This window comes from Lepeophtheirus salmonis, chromosome 10 (genome assembly GCF_016086655.4).
Source record: "Lepeophtheirus salmonis chromosome 10, UVic_Lsal_1.4, whole genome shotgun sequence".
In the NCBI taxonomy this organism is placed as follows: domain Eukaryota; kingdom Metazoa; phylum Arthropoda; class Copepoda; order Siphonostomatoida; family Caligidae; genus Lepeophtheirus; species Lepeophtheirus salmonis.
The window spans coordinates 6,295,280-6,316,876 of record NC_052140.2 but is presented as its reverse complement, the minus strand read 5'-3'; the positions used below and the strand labels follow the sequence as shown (position 1 = coordinate 6,316,876).

The following is a 21,597-nucleotide window of genomic DNA, read 5'->3' as shown; positions in this document are numbered from 1 at the left end:
ACTCAATGCAGGGTTTAAGTCTTTCTTTATTCATAAAACCTTTTGGTAAAGTTTCATGAAGATTTATTGGATATTTTGTACATTTTATGCAGTAAAAATATCAACTTGGAGCCACCAGTCTTCTTCAAGTATGATGCAATTTATGACTTCTGTAAATATGCTTTATTTCATATCAAAGTCCAACTCTAGTGGGTATATATTATAGATTATAACCTGTCCCTGAAACTTCTTGTCAATGTTACCCGCTGCCAGAGGAATGGAAGCCCACAAGGAGTCAAAATTGGAATGTGCACGTTTATTGGACTCTCTCTCAAAGAGATACCCCTCACAAGGCGCTCAGATCATAGTAGCTATATCCCATTTCCTTTGCTGGAAACCATATGACCTTCCAGCAGCTACCAGGTCCATCCAGGGCTTGAATGCATACCTCAGATCATCCAGGTAAACGTCCTTGGTGATGTTTTGTGAAATAGCAAAGAAATGCTGTTTCATAACATCACCTTCCCTGAAAAAACAAGGAGAAGGAACTAAACCGTGGCTGACTACTTGGTCCTAAGTATGATTGGAACATTTTATTTGTACCTGGCATTCCTCCTGTTGACCTTGGCATCCACATAAAAAAAATTCTAGTTGGAGAAGAAGCCTAATAATGCCAGCTGCTCCATGGTTAAGAGATATTAGGAGCTTCAGACTTCGCCAGCTCTATTGACCTTCATAGACTTCGACATTATCTGCCTGACCGTCAGAATGTAGCTCTTTCCCCTTAGGTCGCATTAAAAGTTTTCCCTGATAGCCAATTTCATCCTGCCAGCCAGGTCACTTATAGATATGCTGGGTGGTCGTCGATCATGTTCTACAGGACCTTCAGGAAGTTTGGAGTCCGTTTTTTTGTTCTGAGAACGATCATAAGTCTTCCCTCAGGTGATTTAGACCCATCTGACTCTTTGAAAGTCCTGATTAAATTGTAAACAGTTTACTTGGACAGCCTTGTAAAATCAAGAATATCTTTGGGCGTGTGCCTGGCGTGGAGGAACACGTATTCGTATTCAGAAGACATCTCAAGGATTTTGTGGGGAAAAACAACAACAACAATATAATGCAATTTTGTCACCTGAATCTGATGAGCACATTTTCATAAATATAGATCTCAGGGTTCCCAAGTCATTCCAGTCTAAACTTGTTCTGGATTTAAAATTCACACCCTGTACATACATTAAAGAAATACTATTTACTTTGAAAGTATTTTATGGGATATAAATGCAGGAATAAATTTAATATCAACGACAACAATGGTAGTAAATATTCTTTGTACATATAAATATAAGTGACCAAAAGATGCCTTTCTTTTGAAATACATGACCATTAGCCATTTATCAAAAAATGACATGTATATATATTGAAATAATAATATATCATTGAATTCACAAATCCTTTATGTGATTTATATTTCGAAAATGGCAATTATAAACATATATTGGACATAATACGTTCATCCTCTGTGCATGGTCTTATATCTTTTGGGCATTTGTTTTACCAGGGGTTGTATGGAAATTAGGACACTCTTATTCACTCTTATAACTAAAAGTTGAGCTAACTATCTTCAAAACTTGAAATTTTGTCAGAAACTCCTGAATTATTGATTGTTTTTCTGTAATATGGCGTGCTGAGTTTTAGCTCCACACGCTCGTTTCTAAGCCTCATCTAATGTACCATTTATTGTTCTTTATTTTATATATGTACTTCCTTTTTCTTTGTCATGCGACACACTGAGTTTTAGATACAAGCGCTCCTTGTTAAAAATCCAGCGACAATCATAAAACTTTGTTTTATTAATACCTATACTAGGAGCAGTACCCTGTAGTGCTCTGATTATTGGGTGTCGACTAAAAGACGAACCAACAAACCCCTAAATATTCAATACTGACATGTTTTCTCCTCAAGAATAATAATAATGTTGTGAATTTGCTTTACTATTACAGGAAGATTCAAATAAACCCCAAAGGTCCATTTCGAAATTACAGGAAGGTTAGGGATGCAGTGTTAATCGAGAAGGTGCGTACCATCATTGACTAGTCCTCGACTATGTAATTCGTTTCTATTGGAAGGGAACTTGAAGTAAGTGACAACACAGTTAGTGCATGTGTTAACGAAGATCTCAAATGCCAGTCTCATAAGGTGTAAACTAGCCAGATCTGCCCCCCGTAGCCCTGATCGATTGATTGATTTTTTTGTCTGGGACTACCTTGAAGCACACACTAATTGACGTCCCTACTCACCTAAAGCCTGTTCAGTGGCTGCCATCAAGAAACACTTGGCATCCATGCACAAGGAGCTCGTCATCAAGGCTTGCTCCTACTTCAGAGGCCTATCACGTAGGTATTTCACAAAATGCCGACGTACGGAGCAGAAAAATCTTGGAGCAGGCGTGGCGGGAAGTATAGAAGGGTTTGAGGGATCCCCATAGAATTACTGGATTTCAATTACTTAAACGTGGAGAATCAATTTGACGGCAGAACTGATTGACGTAGATAAATTCTTTATATTTCACCAAGTTAAAAAAAAAAAAAAAATACGTTGCTTCGTTTAATCATACCATTCGTTGGAAAATAAGTCATCTCAAAATAGACTGTAACATCACTAATGGGGTGTTATGAATCAAATAAAGGGTACAATGGACGTTACTACATTTACTTATTTAGTATCTTGTAAAGTTTTCAGTTAATCTGTCGATGCAAAGTACATTAATTTCAGCCCGATGTTGACACTTTCAATCTTTATTACAGTTATTACTCTTCTTTTTTTTTTTTTTTATTCCAATATTTCAAAGTAACAACTTTTGCACAATACTGTATTCTGTCATTCCTTTAAATTTCATTCTATTCTCTGGATGTTTTCGAAAGTTGTGTTGTTGTATTGAAATATCATATTTTATTAGATCACAGATTTTGCTTAAGGCTATTCGATAAGCCATAGGGAAAAAAACGATGATTTTTTCCCTATAATAAATCAATCAACACTTCCTTAATATTGAAGCTAGAGACATGATTTTGGTATCAAAATGTTTCTTTAACATTATCTATCAGATAAAACATGTTTAAAAGGAAAGTATTGAATTTGATAGTATTGTTAGCGTACCTATATCGAGGCTGAAGGCAATTATATCGAGTTACCCTCATGATACATGAAGCATTAGTTTATAACATGATACATTAGTATTTTTCCTATGTTTCAAATAAAAATATTAAAAACTACATTTAAATTTTTTTTTGTTTTTTTTTGTAAATGTGAGAGAGGGCGTGGATATCATGTTCGCACCCTGTATATTCATATTTAGGATCTTTCAAAATAATATAATTTATGTGTGATTTTCTAATAAAAAAAATTAGAAAAAAGGTAATTTGTGGCATTCTTAGACTAAAGTTTATCTATTGAAATAACAAGAAATCCGTTTTTACTATCATTACCTTACAATTGTGTACAGTTGTCAAGTTTTGTAGATATAACTTTAACAAAAGCGATTTGATGTTCATCGAATAAAGAATAAGAATAATTTTACTTCAATTTTTATTTTATTCTTTTAACACAATAATATTAATTTATTTTTCCACATACTTTTTGTCATTCTATTGTCAAAAATATTTTTAACTAAAAACTTTTTTTACTCTCTATCAAAAAGAAAAATATTTTGTTGAACTAAAAAATATATAGATTTTTCTTCCCACAACAAAATAACCACTGTACAAAATGCAATAAAAGACATTAATTAAAGGCTAATGATTATATTTCTCGCATTCATCAGACGCCTCTAAACAGATCAATTTTAGAGAGGGATCAATGTAGGACCATTGCAAGGGTAGCTTATTATTTCATTCGGAGTTTTGAATAGAGGTCTTTTGAGAAAATAATGGCCTAATATATTAAAAAAGAAGAAGACATTTTAAAGTACCCCTCAGGATTAGCTGGACGACCACGTATTACATTTTGAAGCAATTTGAACCCCAAGGAACAGTCGCAAGAAAGTCTGGCCAAGGTCAGACAAGAACATTAAGAACCAAGGCCATGATTATGCGTGTTAAAAATCGCCTTGCAAGAAATCCAGTGAGGAGGATTTGCGGTATGACTAAGAAAATGAATGTGAACGAGATAGTCTCCGAAGGATAATTTAAGGTCACTTGGGATCAAAATCAAGAACAAGAAGGAATAAACATCTCATTACGACGGCCACAAAGGAGAAGAAGTTGTCTAGTGCTAAGAACATGTGGCCTCCCAGCTCTCTCAATCTTAATCCTTTTGAGTATTCTATCTGGGCAAAGTTCGAGGGAGGTGCCTGCAACAAGACTCAGAGGGTCTATGAAATCTCTGGAGTTCGTCATCAAGGCTGCATCGGCTGACTTGTTCGATTAATACATCAATAAGTTTGAAACAGCCTTCAGGAAGAGGGCGAAGGCCTTCATTAAGGCTGAGGGAGGCCATATTCTTTAAAAATAAGTCATTAAACCAAATATCGACAAAGTCTAACCTTTCGTTAATTTTGAAAAAAAGGACAATGAAACAATCTGATCTGTTTTTTTTTTTTAATGTAAAAGTCAGCTCATCCCAGGGTCAGAAAAATTAGGAACTTTGCATAATATGAGATTCTATAAATGGCACGAAAAATAACTGACGTGTACTCAAATTAAAATGAATATGTACATATCAAAGGTGATAAAAAGTCCTTATACTGCTAGTCTAAATTGAGTCTCATATTTTTTCTCACAAATCCAAGTCTTGAAACATTAGCATCAAGTCTAGTTAAATTATTGGATATTTGGATTACTTAATAGTTATTGGACAGGTATATTACTTATAAATACATAATACTCATTTCATTGTAATAGATCAAAATGAAATGATAGTATAAATTAATGGTTGTTAATTAGAATGACCAATGTTTTAATTAAATTGAATAAATTTGATTTGGGCAGCTTCATAAACTCAATAACCTCTTTGGGAGTGTGCATGGCAAGATATTCAAGTCTAAAATTATACCGAATTTAAAATCCTCACTCTTTACATTTGAGAAATACTCTTTTACTTTGTTTCTAATACAAATTGCAACATTGTACAGACATCTTAACCTGTACACAACATGCAAAAATAATTATAATAATCAAATAAAGCTGATATTAAGAAATAATTAAATCAAGGATTTTCTGGGAATTTCTCGTAGTTGTAAAACCCCCGAGAAATCCCAGTGAACCCCTTTGTGTACACTTACGTGAATATGTGAGAGGGAAATGGTAGTTTCTGCTGTGGGTTTGATGTTGATAGTTTCTCCTGTCCAATTGAATGTTTCTTGAGATCCAGTCCATTTCATGAGGACAACATATCCACATTCATAGATTTCCTTAAATCCTAAATCTGTTCCACAATGCATATCCAGCAATTGAAGAATATGTTCACGCTTCTTTTTAATATTACCTAACCAAGAGAATTTTAATGAAAAATCACTATCCACTTATAACTTATTTAATGACATATAGTGCCCACAAAAAAGAAAAAGTTTATCAAATAAAATATTGTCAAACCAGGTCTAATAACCATCTGTTTTAAGCGTGTCACCAAGATATCCTGCGTTTACACGTAGATCGTTTAATACAATTTTTTTATAATAGTTTTGCATATTATAATTTGCAAACCTCAACAATTATCCCACTTATTTCAGTGAAGGGAGGCCCATTTTAAAACATAAATTATATGTGAGAAGATATGTTTTTGCCATAATATATATATGATGTCGAAAGTTTCCAGAGCGAAAATTCCTGTGGGGAAATATCCTAGAATCCAGAGCATACTTGCTCCTGCATCGATCAAATAACACATCATCTGTATTTATATTTATAGGTGACCACATTTTGGATTTCCAAAAAAGAAGACTTGTGGCCGGATCAGTCTTGGTTTTAGGAAGTATTGCTCAATATTTATATGGCTATCAAAGAATTACAACTTCAGGGTCTAGGTAATAATATTTGTTCCTTGAAGAGGGATTCACTTTATAATACTAGACACCTGACAGAGAAAGCTTAAGCTCGTTCGTTACAAATGGGATGGAAGAACTAAGAAATGACTACTGCATGACATATAACAAAAGTTCAAAAGGTCATTTGTTATATTTTATGGGGGGGAATATTAGATTTAAATAGTCAATTCTATACCTATATAAAAAAATCAAGCCAGTGAAAATAAGGAATCCCACTTTTTATGGAATTATTTAACTCCAATATCAAGCCTATCACAGGACTCATTTTTAAGCCAAGGTATATATTTCATTATTTGAATTTTTATTAAATTGGTGTTTTTTTCTTTCAAAAAATTAAAAAAAAGTCATATGGTTGACAAATGGCCTCCTGAACTAGAGTTAAACCATTGTAGTAATTTCTCAGTTCATTTATCCCATTTGTAGTGAGTGCGCTTGAGACTTCACTTATAGGCTTCTAGTATTAAATGGATTGACTAGAAAAAAAAATTGGTTTTTTTTCTTTAGATGACTTTTATTGTCATAAATTTTAAATGACCATGTTCTGGCATAAAACATAAAAATCAAATGGAATCCCCTAAGCCCCCACAATCCCACAACACGCTCGGGAGAAGTTATTCTCTTGAATTCAATGTGCGTTTGTGCCTAGGCGATTCCAAGAAATAGAACCCTAATATCTAAATTCTAAGCGTACATTTCCAAAAATGACGATATACGTTGCAAAAATGTAGTGGAAACTTTTCATAGTGAGCACTGAACATACATATATAAGATTCCAACCAACCTGACACAAAAATAAGATGTTGAGATGAATGGGTTGCTAAGACCTGCACGTGATTCGTAGCTCTTAAACGATCCAATACTGCAGTTTCACAAAAGGGTTGAATACGAAACTCTGAACTGACTTCCAAATCTTTACGTAGTGTTTTTGCAAAGCTAATAGCTTTAATGGAGCGCTCTCGAGCCTCATGGAACACGGATTGAAAACCTCGACACGCCTCATAGATTTGATGCCTATATAAGCCATGATAAATACAATTACTTGTAATTATATTATGATCTTTAAGGATGTTCAATGAATATTTAATTATTTACCGAATGACTGTCTCATCATCGGATCCCGAAGAGTCTGAATACACAAACATTCGTTTAACGACCTCATCGATTTCATTATTCAAAAAGTCTCCAATGGCTTTTAGCATTCCACAAGCAATTTGACAAAAGGCATTGGCTGAGAAGGATTCTCCATGGGGTATGTGGGGACATGTTTGTTTGATAAAGTTCCACTCCTCTTCCAGAAGATTCTTTTGGTAAGTTGAGAGAAGGAGGCATGAGTCAGATTGAATCATCATGACAAAGTTTTGCAGGTAGGATAGATAGACCTAAAAAAGTAGAGATATTAGATATTTAAGTATGGTTCTGGTATAATTATTTGTTGAAAATGGAAGATCATTTTGTCCAGTTATTAAATAATAACTACATCGTTGGGAAGAAGTGGCTAACTACCAACTGATTAGCGGTGTGTATACCCCCTATTTATTCTTAGGGATGCAAGATACAATAAAGGTAACAACGTGTAATATGAAGAATAGTCTTAATTTGAGGCATATTTCCATCATCTTTTTTGGAAAAGGAAAGGTTCAGTGATACAATACATATTATTATGTGTTTTATTAATTTATTTTCAAAACTATTTAAATGTTGAACACTGCACAACATTTATAGTTAGAGTTGCAACTTTTGTTCAGATAAGCGAACACGCCTGTAATCTGGTTGTTCTTCTAAACGAATAAATAAAAACAATACTAATATAACTAATCAAAATACCCGACCCACTGTTATTTTACTTTCTTTTTTTAGGATCAACATTATCCATATTCTATTTAGAATACTTCATAGAAGGTTTTAAGGGAGTCATTAATAAGTATTTAACAGAACAGTTATGGGCCGTAATTTCTTTATTCCTGCTTCATACAGTGCCGTAATTACGTTTTTTACTGAGGGGGCCTGATTGAAGTGACGATGAATAACTAGCCAATAATTAGACCGATAAATACATTTTATCATTGTTAAAAATGGTTCTCCAAAGATAAACTTTGCTTTATTAATAAAGATTTAAGAGACATACTTCAATAGTAAGCGTGAGATTTCCATCGAATTCTTCCATATCTTTCTCAAAAGACATAAGAAAAGCTTGATCCTTTTGTACATCATAGATAGCAGCTTTTATTCGTGAGATATATTTTTGTTTTTCAATCACAGCCAGACGTAGAACTTCCTTACATTCCCTCATCAGCTAAAAATAAAAATAAAATGTGAAAATTAATATAATTATATAATTTAACATAAACAGGAATAATGATAATCATCTATTCATTTTCAATATCAAATATGAACAATTGTTACTCACTATTTTTTTTGTAATGATTTAAATAAAATGTTCAAATAGTCCTTAATGGATTTTTGAGGGGAAAAACCCCTGTCCATTAAAATCTGAACAATCTGAATCTTACACTTGAACAAGACATAATTTATTGATTAACAATAAAATTTCAACAAAATCAATACTATTAATAGATGTGTTTCAGAGCTCTCGTAATCATTAATGTATTCGCCCTTAGCGGCAGGGATGGCGTCCAGGTTGCGGCAGAAGCCCAGGCTCTGTCATAGGGTTCCAATGCTGACTGAGGTTGGCTTTGAGGGCCTCCGTGTTTGGATGACGGATAATGCAGGCCTTCCCTCAACATGCACCCAAAAGGTGTAGTCGAGGGTGTTGTCATCAGTGCTGTAAGTGTTAAAAAAGAGTACAAAATAACTAAAGGACTCATTCAAAAGAGTCTTGCAACGCAAGAGATGGGTTTCTTTCATTACTGGTGTCAAACGTGGCCTCTCCAGCCTCACAAGGCTCTTTCTTTTTTTATAGCTCTCTGAACGGTCTTGTGTGCAGCCCTGCGATCTCTTGCCTGGCCCTCACGGACTTGAGAGTTTGGTCTGGGTTGTTTTATTTAACTTCTACGAGCCCAATTTGGTCTTTTTGACAGACCATTTCTGCCTCTGCAACGTTTCGGACTTGCTGACGGCGTAGACGGTGGTCCTGGAGACGCCTAACTCCTTAAAATGAGCTAAAATAAATTCGTCGATCACGTTCAAGTGTCACTTTCTCGACTTGTACATATGCTAGAGAGCTCAAGTTTTTATAAGTAATTTTTTATGCTTTAATATATCGAAATATGAATTAATTTCAATCACTCATACTAAATTAATTATTGAATTAGTAAGAGTTAAGATTTCAATGGACCACCCAGTATTTCCTTACAACAAATACAGAATGCTCTAATAATGGTATTTCTTAATGTATTCCATCCGATCCGCAAATATGGAATTTAATATATTTAGAACAAAAGGTTGCGTGAAAAGAAAACAGTCTATTAAAGGAAGTCACTTATATCTATTTTATATTAATACTTCTTTGGTTTGTGATGATATCATTTCACATTAGTTCATACTGTATAGGGAGTCCATTTCTACAACACATCAGGCCTTTTTTGAAGGACAGGGTCTGGAGTCAAAGGAGAGCAGTTAAGCCTTTATGACGTTCCATTAAATCCCCCAGATGCAGCTTTGACAAGTGGGAGATGAAAATAAACGAGTACATTTGCTAGAATGACTCAGATGTCGACCCCCAATTCTACTTTGAGTACAACAAGGACTTAGAATTATGACTCCGCAACAAATCCTCAGGGTTACTCTCCCTCTTTTAGGAGAGCACACACAAATGTTCAAGTCCGGATTCGCATATATAAATGACAGCTTGTCTGTAGTAGAAAAGGAAGTTCACTCTTCAGGAATTAAATAATAATAACAACAGCTTAAGAAAATCAAATTTACTCTTCTACTCTAAAAAATGGGTGGAGTTAAAAAATGACCCGATTTTCACCATTATTGCGCAAGAAGAAGGTGGGAGCGTAAAATAATCGTTAATCCGATATTGGAGAAATCTATGGAACTGACAGTATCTCATTATGCCGGTTACATACGATCCCTATATTTTATCATTTGTTTGCTACTTCCGGAATATGAACATATAGAATTGGCAATTATTGTAAATCTATTAGAATTGATAGAATATATGGGTAGTAGTTAAGTTCCTCATCATGCATACAATGAATTCATCTTGACTCAAGTTCCAAACTTTGAGCTGAACAGGGTATTCATTCCGGCTGATGACTTGGAGGAAGACCCCAAGTTTCCCAGGTACAACTCCATAATAATTAACAGTTACGAAGAAAACAACTTCAAACGGCTAGCTAATTCAAATTTTTTCTCTCTTTTTTAACAGTTGGTTTTGCATAAGATTGGCGTGCTAGAAATTAAAAACTTTTCTAATCCTAATCATATTTATATAATATGATTTAAAAAAAAATATACTTCCAAAGTAAGAGTTCTTTCATTCTTTTTATAGATAAAACTTTATCACCAAAAAAGTTATGACAAATAATGAATATAGTTTTACAAAAGAACTGTTTTTCAATTTCTAATGCTATAATTGTATATCTTCTTTAAAAAAGTTGCATTCAATCCCATTGGTAACGATGAAATCATTTTACTCAATGGAATTTTGCTTGGGTAAGGAAGAAGAGTTTATATTAATAAAAATTGTGGATTTTCAACGAAGTAGGAGAGCCTAAGACAACTGCGCCTGAGCAGATAGGATGTTATTTTGTGTTTTGGGGGTTATTTAAAAGTATTTAGCGTCAATAAAAAAAATTGGCATCGATCAAATAAATATTTATTCAAAAATTGTGGAAAAAGGCAGAGTGTCCCTACTGCAATCTGTGTCGGACGAGACAATGTTGAGATTACAAATTTCTTAAGCCTGGATAGGTCCTTTGTCCAAAGAGGCAGGAAGGAATTTGAAGAGTCTGAAGTTCATTATGAATCAATAGCAAAACCTGCTGATCATAAGATGAGGTCAAACTGTCAAATATATATATATATTTTTTTTTTTCTACTTTGTTAGACTATGTGTCTGATATCCAAGCACTCGGGACCTCAACCACAGGGACCTCTTTTGTAGAGCGCAGTTGAGTAACTCACCAACAAATCCTCTTGACACATAATTAAGTAAAACTTCTCAAGAGACAACATTTGAAGTTTCTGTCGTCCATTTGGCAATTATAATTGGAAATATGGTTCTCCTTCAACCATAATAAGACTCACTCTCTAATCTTCTTTCTTATTTAATTTTTTGGGACATTTTTGAATGAGCAACCCATACCTTTAAAAAACTTTGAGACAGGGGGAATTGATCCTATTTTAAGAAAAAAATAAAATTAATAGCAAAAAAACAAACTTGCCTTGCACACCCCAAGAATCTGGTCTGGTCAGAATGGAACAAACCCTACGTACGTAACTCATAATTCTGAACAACTTTTAATCCATGTCTTAAGCCTGTACTGTCTCTGTTTTTGAAATAAATAGCCTGTCGTATACGTTTTTATGAGGGGACGTACAGGGTGAGGACTCAAAAATTAGGAAATTTTAAAAGCCATTTTTATTTTGTGCGTAAATGGAAATTCTTCGATCTCGTTCAAGTGCAATTTTCTCGACTAGAGAGCTCAGCTTGCTTATTTTTTGTTTTTTTTCCTAAGTAATTGTTTATGCGCTAATATATAAAAATATGAATTAATAATTTCAATCAATCAACCTTAATTAATTATTTAATTAGTAAGTATTCAGATTTCAATAGAATACCCGGTAAATACTCTTTGTGCGCTGACGCCCTATAATTTACAAAAATGGGCAAAATAATTAATAACAATAAATGATCATGCCAATGACTTGCTCGAACATAACTCTTTAAATAAAGTGACGAACGGCGTAGTTAGCTTAAGTAGATTCATGGATGTACTTATATCTTTCTTAGACGCAAGAGGTCGCTTTTTGTGATGAACCATATAACTGTGTCATTTTCCTTTACCTTGTACAAATAATGGCCACGTGGTCTTCGTTTCGCCCCTTAGTTTATACACATGCTCTAACCATTTTTATTCAATATAAGCTCACCCAATTTAGACAATATCCCCATCTCTTTTGTTTGTGTTTCTCTCTGTCTGAGTGTATGAATATATGAAAACAAGTCCCCGGGGACACTGAATATGGTGCTCCATGATGTATCTTATAAGAAAGGGTGATAATTTTGGTAAGAATAGAAAAGCGTGCGAGGAGAAAAGAAGAATTACTTATGGCATCATTGATTAAATAATATACATCTTCTTCTATCAATCATGAACGTTATCATTCCCGCCTTTATTATTCAATATTAATATAATATGAGATGGTGATAGTCGATAGAGAACTGAATAAAATCCCCAAAATGACGTCGCCTTCTGTCTGGATTTATGAAAATGGAGGCCCAGGAATTTGGAAAATACTTACCGGATGAGAAACAGATGGTTTGTCGGATTTGTCGATATAAATGTACCTTTAGTCCCCTGTCTAGAATTACACGCCACTCATTATCCTCATTTCATAACAAGAGTATGGATATTCATCTATAAAATCAATTTGACGATAAATACATCAAGTCAGACTTTAACTTTGATCTCACAACGATGCTTATTGCATGTAATATAACCTTATCCATTGCTAATCATCTACGTTCAAAAAATTTATGGAGAAATACAAGGGTAAACATATTGGTTCCCGAGGAACCATCATTAAATTAATGGAGGATGTTGGTACTGATGTCATATATAGAAATACATATAAAAATGTTTTGAGTCATCCACACCCAATGATGATCAAGTTATCAGTAAAAAGTATTTACGAATATCGAAATGGAACTCTGAATTTTGTACTATCTCTCAGTAAGTATTCAATTTTTTTTTAAATCTAACCATAAAATATGATTCTATTTTAGCTAAACATATCAAGAATTATGATACACAACTCAGTAAAGGGCAAAAACAACTGCTTAAATGGTCACAACAACGGGGGTAGTAGCTTTGGATGGTTTGCAACTAGTTTGTCTGAGACTACTTACTTCGCTTTAAGACTTGGGTATGATAATTAGGTTTTCCAATATTACATAGTCAATAAACATTACTTTTTTATCACTAAAGGCTTAGCTATGGTTGATGGGCTCCAAGAAATGGTGTTCAGAAAACTCATAAAAAGGCAAAAACAACTGTTTAAATGGTCACAACAACGAGGGTAGTTACATTGGGTGTTGCATTATAATTAACAATTGTGTATATCCATCATGATAATAGTATGTTGTTATATAAGCATACCTAAATAACGGGGAAAATCTTTTTGATGCTCTTAATAGGGAGTAATATCGCCGGACATTACTACATAATTAGCTTTTGCTCTAAATCTTTACGATGAATTTATTTATAAAATTTTTATTAGTATATTTATTGTCTAATTTTATGATTTTGACATTTACTTTATTATTAATAATTAGTTAGCTCTCATTGGTAGAGATATATCTATCCTGTGCACAATTGTATATAGCAACTTCCACATGAAGAAGAGGGGTGATTATCTTTTTGATTAAACTCCACGTCTCGCTTGTGTATTGCAACCTAAAGTTATGACATATTTAACTGAATTCCGATGTTAAAACAAGAAAAAAATTTCTGGATCAATCTATTATTTCAATATTCTGTATTTATAATTTATTATTATTAATAGTTATATGATTTTAATTGTTTAATTTTGTATATTTAACTTAAATGTTTAATGGTTTATTTTTAGTATGTAGATTATATTTAATTAATGCCTTCTTTTTTAAACTTTGAGCTTCAAATATATTTCAAATACTCTACTTTGTCGTTTCATTAGCTATTATTCTGAGAATAAGGTTCATAATGAATTACAATTTCATGGAGTGTGACGTTTTCAAATCTACTGTAACGGATAAAAACGTCGAAGTCAATTATACGTAGTATATCTTCATTAAACATTTTGCTAATAAATACATTCGTTATACCATCAAAAATCATAATAAAGCAGGCAGATGATAATCACATCAGTATTTTAAACAATGATACCATATGTATTTTTTCCCCCCCCTACTCCTTGCACGCGTTTTTCTCTACAATATTATCAACTATACTTATAAGTATATTTTGATCTAAGAAATAACAATGTAGTCGTCTTAATGAAATATTGCAGACGTGTGCATTGATATAGAATCAAACGCTGATTAACACTTAGGATTTCTTGGGGAGTTATCTTCTCCATTATTAAAGAAAAATTTGCCCTTTTGCCGACGTCTAATTACTCCGATCAGTGAGAATTACTTCTCCTTGTAACTAATAAGAATATCAATTAATCAAAAATTATGATATCTACTTTTTATTAAACTTTGTAAAATCCCCAAAAAAAGTTTCCTTTCCTCTCTGCTAGTTCCTAATAAAGAAAAGGATAACTAATCAGAGCAGTTGCGCTTCAGAATATATGTAAAAATAAAACTCAATCTACCTAAGAAAATCTATATAAAAATAACATAAAAAAAAACTTTATTCCACACGTTGGTTGATTAATATAAAAAGTTAAAAATATCATTGTTCACTATTTGAATAAATCATTCATATTCTGATGGTTTTCTATTTTTAGGTATATATAATTTTTGAGTGATGGAAAAATGAGAAACAAAATATCAAAAGCACACATTGAATGGACTTTTTAACTGCTTTCTATCATAGTTACAAACATGACCGACTTTACCGCAATGAAAAATGGGTCACATACGAAAAAATGACGAGGCATGGTGGAGCTGCTCAAATGTTCGCCCAGCCTAGATTGACGGCCAAGAAGGTTGTTTGGTGGGATTCGAAAATAATCATCCACCAAAAACTGCTCTCATCTGGCAAAACACTCAATTTGGGTATATATACTGTCAACAACTGACCAGATTGAAGCAGGCAATCGACCAAAAGTGGCCAAAATTGGCGAATTGTATTCCATCAAGGCAATACCAGACCACATACATCTTTAACTACGCCCCAGAAACTCTGCGAGCTTGTACCAGTTTTTACCAATAGGGACAAAGACTTCTTTATTCGTAGAATTATGAAATTGTCTTCAAAAGGTACAAAAGCTATCCTACAAAACGGCGTTTATTTCATCTAAATCGGATAATCCCAACTATGTTAATTTTATTGTCGAAAAAAAGCAAAAAAATGCAAAGAACTTTTTATTTTACCTATTATTAAGGAAAATTGTCAACTATTAGATGTCAAAATTGAATCAATAAATTAAATGACCATAAAAACTTACTATCTATGGAGCATCCATTCATCTATTGCCTAGTTTTATTATACGTAAGACAATCATATGTATTAAAAATATGTTAGTACATTATTATACAACTTTAAGGGAATCTCTTTCAATGTAAAGAATAAGACATTATTCTTTACTTTTCTCGTCTTTAACCTAGTTGGGTTTTTTTTTTTTTTTTCAAATTTGAAAATTTACCCTCTATTTGTGTCGAGTCCAATCGAGTCATGAGTTGTTTGAGTCAACACAACACTATTTTCTACACCTAACTTCGTTAAGAAATACATTGTTTGTTTTTTGTTTTCGTTCTTTTAGGCTTAACTTATTTTTTTATTAATATATATTATATATTGTTATTTGATAAACCGTGGAAATGAAGGAAAACTTTCAAATTGAATCAATAAAGAAGTATCAAATACATTTACAAGTCGATGTTGGGTAAAAGTTCTAACTTGTATAACCAGCAAACTGTATGTTGAAGTTTCGAACAAAAAAAAAACAATAAAAAACTTAAGGTTGTAACTTCTAAAAGAAAGTTAAAAATTACACTATTTTTATTAGGTTGGGAAAAAAAGGGAATTTGTATTTCCCGCCCCTTTTTTGACTAAGAATATCTTGTTCATTATTGGGTGCATCGGAGCATACGATAACGTGTTGTGAAGGTGTGATTGTATAATACAAACACTTTACGGACTATATTGCACGTGGAGGGTTCAGTAGTGAATTATCGTGATTCAAGTATGGAGATCTCAAAGGAAGAAATTCGCCAGATTCACATTTTTACTACCTGAAAGGGAAAAACGCGTCGAAAGCAACCAAGAAAATTTGTAAATTATACGGAGATACTCTTTCGGCTCGTGTTGTACAGCAGTGGTTCGAGCAATTTTTCCCCTACTCAATTCTGCCCTCTACTGTGAACAACTCAATCTTTTCAAGATGGCAATTGAACAAAAGCAGTTAGCATTGGTGAATAGAAGACAAAAAGCCATCATCAAGACAAAACCAGGGCGCACAAATCTTTGATGACGTGCCATAAGCTCACATGGGAAGTCTTAGCATCCACCCTACAGTCTGGACGTGGCACCAAGTGACTACTATTTGTTTCTGTCTATGGTCAATGCGCTTGGGATATAAATTTAGCCTCATTAGAGGACTATGAAAATTGCCGGATAAGGGCTTCTACGAGAAGGGAATTATAAAGTTGGATTCTCGCTGGCAAAAATTTATTAAATTGAACGGGGTATCTTTGCCTGAATTGGATGATAGTAACACTTCTTTTAGAGCATTAAAATAAAATGAAAAGAATGAAATTACTTTTCCTCCAGCCTATTAATATTACATATTTGATATGTTTTTTTCCATGACAGGAAAAGTGTCCTAAGGATAATTACCCGTTGTTTACTCATTTTTTATATACTAGATAATACTTCAATATAGGTACTGGATGACACAACAAGTAATAAACAAATTTTATATGATAATTAATGATACTAAACATTTAAAGTATATTGACATAAGTAAGATTTCAAAATCTCAAACAAGCATTGGTTCAAAAACTTGATTATCAGGCTAAACTGGATGATCGTGCAGGAAATCTCGTAAATACATGTCTCCTAACACTATGGTCCTCAAACATTTGCTGGAAGGGGTGTAGCCCCCTCCCGAAATCCAGGAACTTTTGTTTTTTTACTAGAAAATTTAATATTCGATTTTTTTTTAAATTGAATTGATTTTTTTGTTTAAATAGCTATAGATTTTTGAAATTTTTTTCCTAAAAATTTAATATTTGAATTTTTAGTACAATTTTAACATAAATTTGGAATATTTTTCTAAAACAGTTAAAAACCTTAATTTGATATATAAGACTTTATTTGGCCCAATTTAGCCTTTCAAAAAAAAAAAAATCCATTGCTAGTCCTATTATTGTAACCATAAAATTTTGATACTTCAAGTTCAATTTAGAGTGTATTCAAAGGATTACTCATTACCATTTCTGGATAGAAATTGATAATAATTAATTAAAGATTACAAATGAAATCCATGCACAATTTTGAAAAAGAAAAAAAAAAGTCAATTTTGTTTGCTTTTATGCTGACAGACCAAAACTGTAAAATTGATTTTTTCTTAGTTACATTTAAAATGATTGAATTCCCAAGATGGATATATATATCCTACATAGTATTAAAATAATTTAGGGTAAGTTACGCATCGTCGGACGTTTCAAATTATCGGACACTTAAGGAGCAACGATTCTTTAGTACTTCAAGCAAGGATGTCAAAAGACATTGTTATGTAATCATCGCACATTTCTAAATTATCCTGAAAAATTTCGGATCAACTGATGGTATAGGTTTTGAGAAACAAAAGTTTAAAGTTCGAGTTCCTAATTATTTGTAGTTAAAATTCAACACTTCTATATTTTATGGTGTGTGATAATATGAAGATATTTCCTCTCCATTTGGTTATATTCGAACAAAATTTCCATGTTCGAGTTCAATATGAGTTTTGAGATTAGTATATTATTTATTTACTCCATTTTTGCCATATTATTTGCGAAATAATTGCTGTCTAATAATATGAACCAAATAATTGACAAATTCATATTTTCGGCCAGTCTTTTAAATTGAATAAAATAAGAAATAGCTCACTAAATAGCCAAATAAATAGCTAGACATCGAACAGAAAATCATTCAAACAGCTGTTGATCAGAAAGAGGAAGAAACGTACGGTACATTCAACTCCCTCACACCTCACATCAATCAAATTAATAAAACAATAAATTAGACAATATGAAAACAATCCTTACCCATTGACTCGATGAGAAACTGAATTTAGCAATAATGGAGTGGCAAATTGTAATTTATTAGCTCTTTAATCCTGTAGGAGCTCAGCTTCGTTTTTTAGGATTGTAGTCCATTGACTTCCTTGCTTATAAATAAATCGAGCATGAATCTTCCAAGTTAGTGAATGAAGCCTTTCTCAACAAAGAGGGTAACTTGGATTTTCTACAACGGTAATGCAAAGATGTCTAAAGCAGAAGTTGCAATTAATAATTAATATTAATAAATGAGGCCAATGAGTGTAAAAACCTATAACATCAACATCATCTATCGCAATACAAATGATAACTCTTGATTGTTGAAGTAAATGAAGGATTTAGAGTTAGAGACATTTCCTCTTCATAATTGATCCAACATTATCAGTATGATAATTTATATACCTTTTGACGTGGAAGAGTCTCAATGAAATATAGGATCGTATTGGAAATGAGGATTTAACTTTCTGGACTTGACGATAGGAGCAAACAAGATACGAGAATTATAGCACATCTTTGCAAAGTTGATTATTTCCTTAATTGAAGTGAAGCGACTCGGACTCCGAAAGACTCCATACATACATGGCTAGAGGTAGAATCCGAGTAGAAATTTAACAGTAAATCGAATATAGGAGGTATCCATGGAATACATGGTATCATATTGCAGAATTGGGTACATTATATTCCTTCCCGAGACGGAGTTGGAAACAAATATATTATCCTTAATAAATTATATTAATACGACAAAAGGAGGAGGGAGGATTTTTTCTTTTTTTTAATTTCTTCTTCTAATTAAAGTACCGTGTGTCTGTTCCTCCCTCTATTCTTTCTCGGAAAATAATGTGAGATCCTTAATCTAAAGGATTACTAAATAATCAGGGGTTCCCCTACCTACAAGAGTAGGAACGTTGCGTTTTGAATTTTATCTACCCAAGAGATTAATATTCAAACAGCATTTGCACTCCTATGTATATTTATCTTCTATATTTTTGCTATTTCATGGTGTCTGAAATTAATAATAACCTCTTAATTCGATCTTTTAATGAAAATATTTTGATACACAACTTCTTACTAACTTAATTATCAATGTGTTTATTAAAAAAAACTCACATATAGCCCACGATATCTATATAAAGTATATGAACATTAATATCTATTCGATGTGTCCAACGATGCGTAACTTACCTTATGTATATATTTGATGTTTGTGCCGCTTGGAAAAACAATGATAAAAACTAAAAGGGGGGAGGGGTTCAAAGATGAAGACCGGTCCAGACTTTAAACATAAAATAAAAGTTCTTCAGAAATCAGAATTTTTTTTCCATAAAAGTTAATTTTCTGTGAATAGCTTTGGATTTTTGAAATTTTTATTAAAAAATTTAAAATTGGAATTTTTTTTTTCAAAAAGTTACATTTTTTGAGAATAGCTGTGAATTATTAAGTTTTTTTCCAAAAAAAATTAATATCTGAAATTTAATTTTCGAACTTTTTTTCAAATAAGATTAATTTTTTTGGGTGAACTGCAGTTCAATTTTTTGAGAATAGCTATGAAGTTTTTTTTAAAATTTAATACCTTTAATTCTTTGTAAAGAATTTAATTTTTCATATTTCTTACCAAAAATTTTTTAATTTTAGTATTTAAAAAAAACCCATAAAATAAATAAATAATATACTTATATATATTCCTGCAGACGCCCCTGGTAAGGACCGGTCGAATAACTAATATGATCCGTGCTTTGACTGGACTGGACCGAATATATATGTTCTGATACAACACTAGATAGACTTAAATGATCAATAAATATTTCCATGTTAAGGCAAATTCATTCGGCTCCGGGTCTGAGGACCTCTTTTTCTAGAAAGGCTCAGTCAAAGTAACCAAAGGGACTTTAATTCTTGAGCTTTAGGCGATTTCTTTTCTATTAAGGTATATGAAAAGATACAATGTGGGCATTTCTACTTAAAAGAAGTCATCTATGGTCGAAGTTCGTATCATTACTAACTCTTACCGGTTATAATCATATACAAATATAATAATATGTGAACTTTACCTCAATAATTGAGTAGCTCTCAGAATAGAGTTTCCTCCACCTCTTACAGTTGTCTGCACGGATACGAGCTTTTTTATGCTCTAATAGATACAAACATACTTACTCCTTAAGTATTTTTGTTCTTTTTGTTTTGAACATAATTTTACGTCTTAAGTAACGTATCAAGTAAAAACCTTTCAAAGAGAAATATATGGAAGGAATTGCATTAATTGGATTGGAGGTTTCCACATCCCAGATGAAATAATAATAAAAAAGGACGTAGCTAAACGGACCACGTACTCAGGGGAAAATCATTATCTTGAAATGTACATTATGCAAATGGACTTCAAAGAAGATTCCTAGGTTAGATGGAGTAATTGTAATATTAATATGTTACTTATACTTAATCAGTGCAACTCCATCTGACCAATTAAATAAATATTAAAAAAAAAAAATTAGATGAATTCTACTGACATGTGATCACATCAACAGAAAACCGATGCTCAATTTCGAATCAACAGTTCAAAGTCTTGAAAATCTTCAATTTTAACAAATTTGAAGGGGAAAAAATGGTTCCTCGAAATTGAGAAGGCTTATAATTTCAAAAAATTCACAGAATTTTGGCCAAGTTTTAGAGAAAAGAAAATTTTGAGGAATATATTCAAATTCCAATTCATTGCAGGGTATTTCAAATTCACCACAAAAGTAAAATGCAAGTATGCAAATAATTATTTTATATTTACCAATATATTGAAGTATTATCACAATTGATATTTTTACCAAATGGAGAGCTATTATCTCTTTTCTCCATTTATAAAATGAAAAAATAAATAAAGCTTTCCTTACCTGGCGAATACTCAACTCTGAGGGCTCCGAAGGTTTTTGCTCAAGACGAACTTTGAGGCACTCATGAATGGTTTCAAGAATTATATGAGCTAGGAATAAGTATGGAGCACGGAAAGAAGGGAGATTCATTTTTATAAACTCTGGATTCCAAGTCCCGTAGGTAGTTAATTCTTTATCATCCTCTGAGGGTGATGGAATGGACGAGAACCTCTCTTCCAAGTGAGGATGGTGCTGCCCTGCGTAAGAGTTAACATTCTCTTCAGCCTCATCATCATTTTGACCATCAAGTTTATAATCGTTGGGGCATTCCAAGGCTGTTTTAGCTCGGCGTAGTGGGCCTCGAATTAAACGTTGCAGTGTATTAATCATTTTTCGGAGGCCTCTCGTTTTGAGTAGTTTTTCAACATAACGACGAAGGGGTTGTAGTTCTTCTGAGGCAAGGCTATCATAGCAGGATAATTCTGTAGTTGTTGATATCTGCCTAGATATATCCTTCACCACCTCGTCTGTAGAGAGTTGAAACGTAACTCTGGTTCGAGGATCCATTTCCAAATCCGAAATAGACTCCTATACACATCATTGTTAATAGAGGAGGGGTA

The 21,597-nt window shown here is 32.7% G+C and overlaps 1 protein-coding gene across 9 annotated transcripts in view; it reads right to left on the bottom strand.

Annotated features, from left to right (window-relative positions):
- Positions 1–21,597, bottom strand: part of Mekk1 (mitogen-activated protein kinase kinase kinase 4) — a 163,082-nt gene that overhangs the window by 28,028 nt on the left and 113,457 nt on the right. For all 9 annotated transcript variants that reach the window (XM_040720933.2, XM_040720934.2, XM_071891533.1 and 6 more), the window contains 5 exons: positions 20,999–21,565; positions 8,145–8,312; positions 7,112–7,398; positions 6,801–7,030; positions 5,258–5,460 (listed from right to left, as the gene is read on the bottom strand). In XM_040720933.2, coding sequence (XP_040576867.1) covers positions 5,258–5,460; positions 6,801–7,030; positions 7,112–7,398; positions 8,145–8,312; positions 20,999–21,565 — 1,455 coding nt within the window. The remainder of the gene's footprint in view (positions 1–5,257; positions 5,461–6,800; positions 7,031–7,111; positions 7,399–8,144; positions 8,313–20,998; positions 21,566–21,597) is intronic.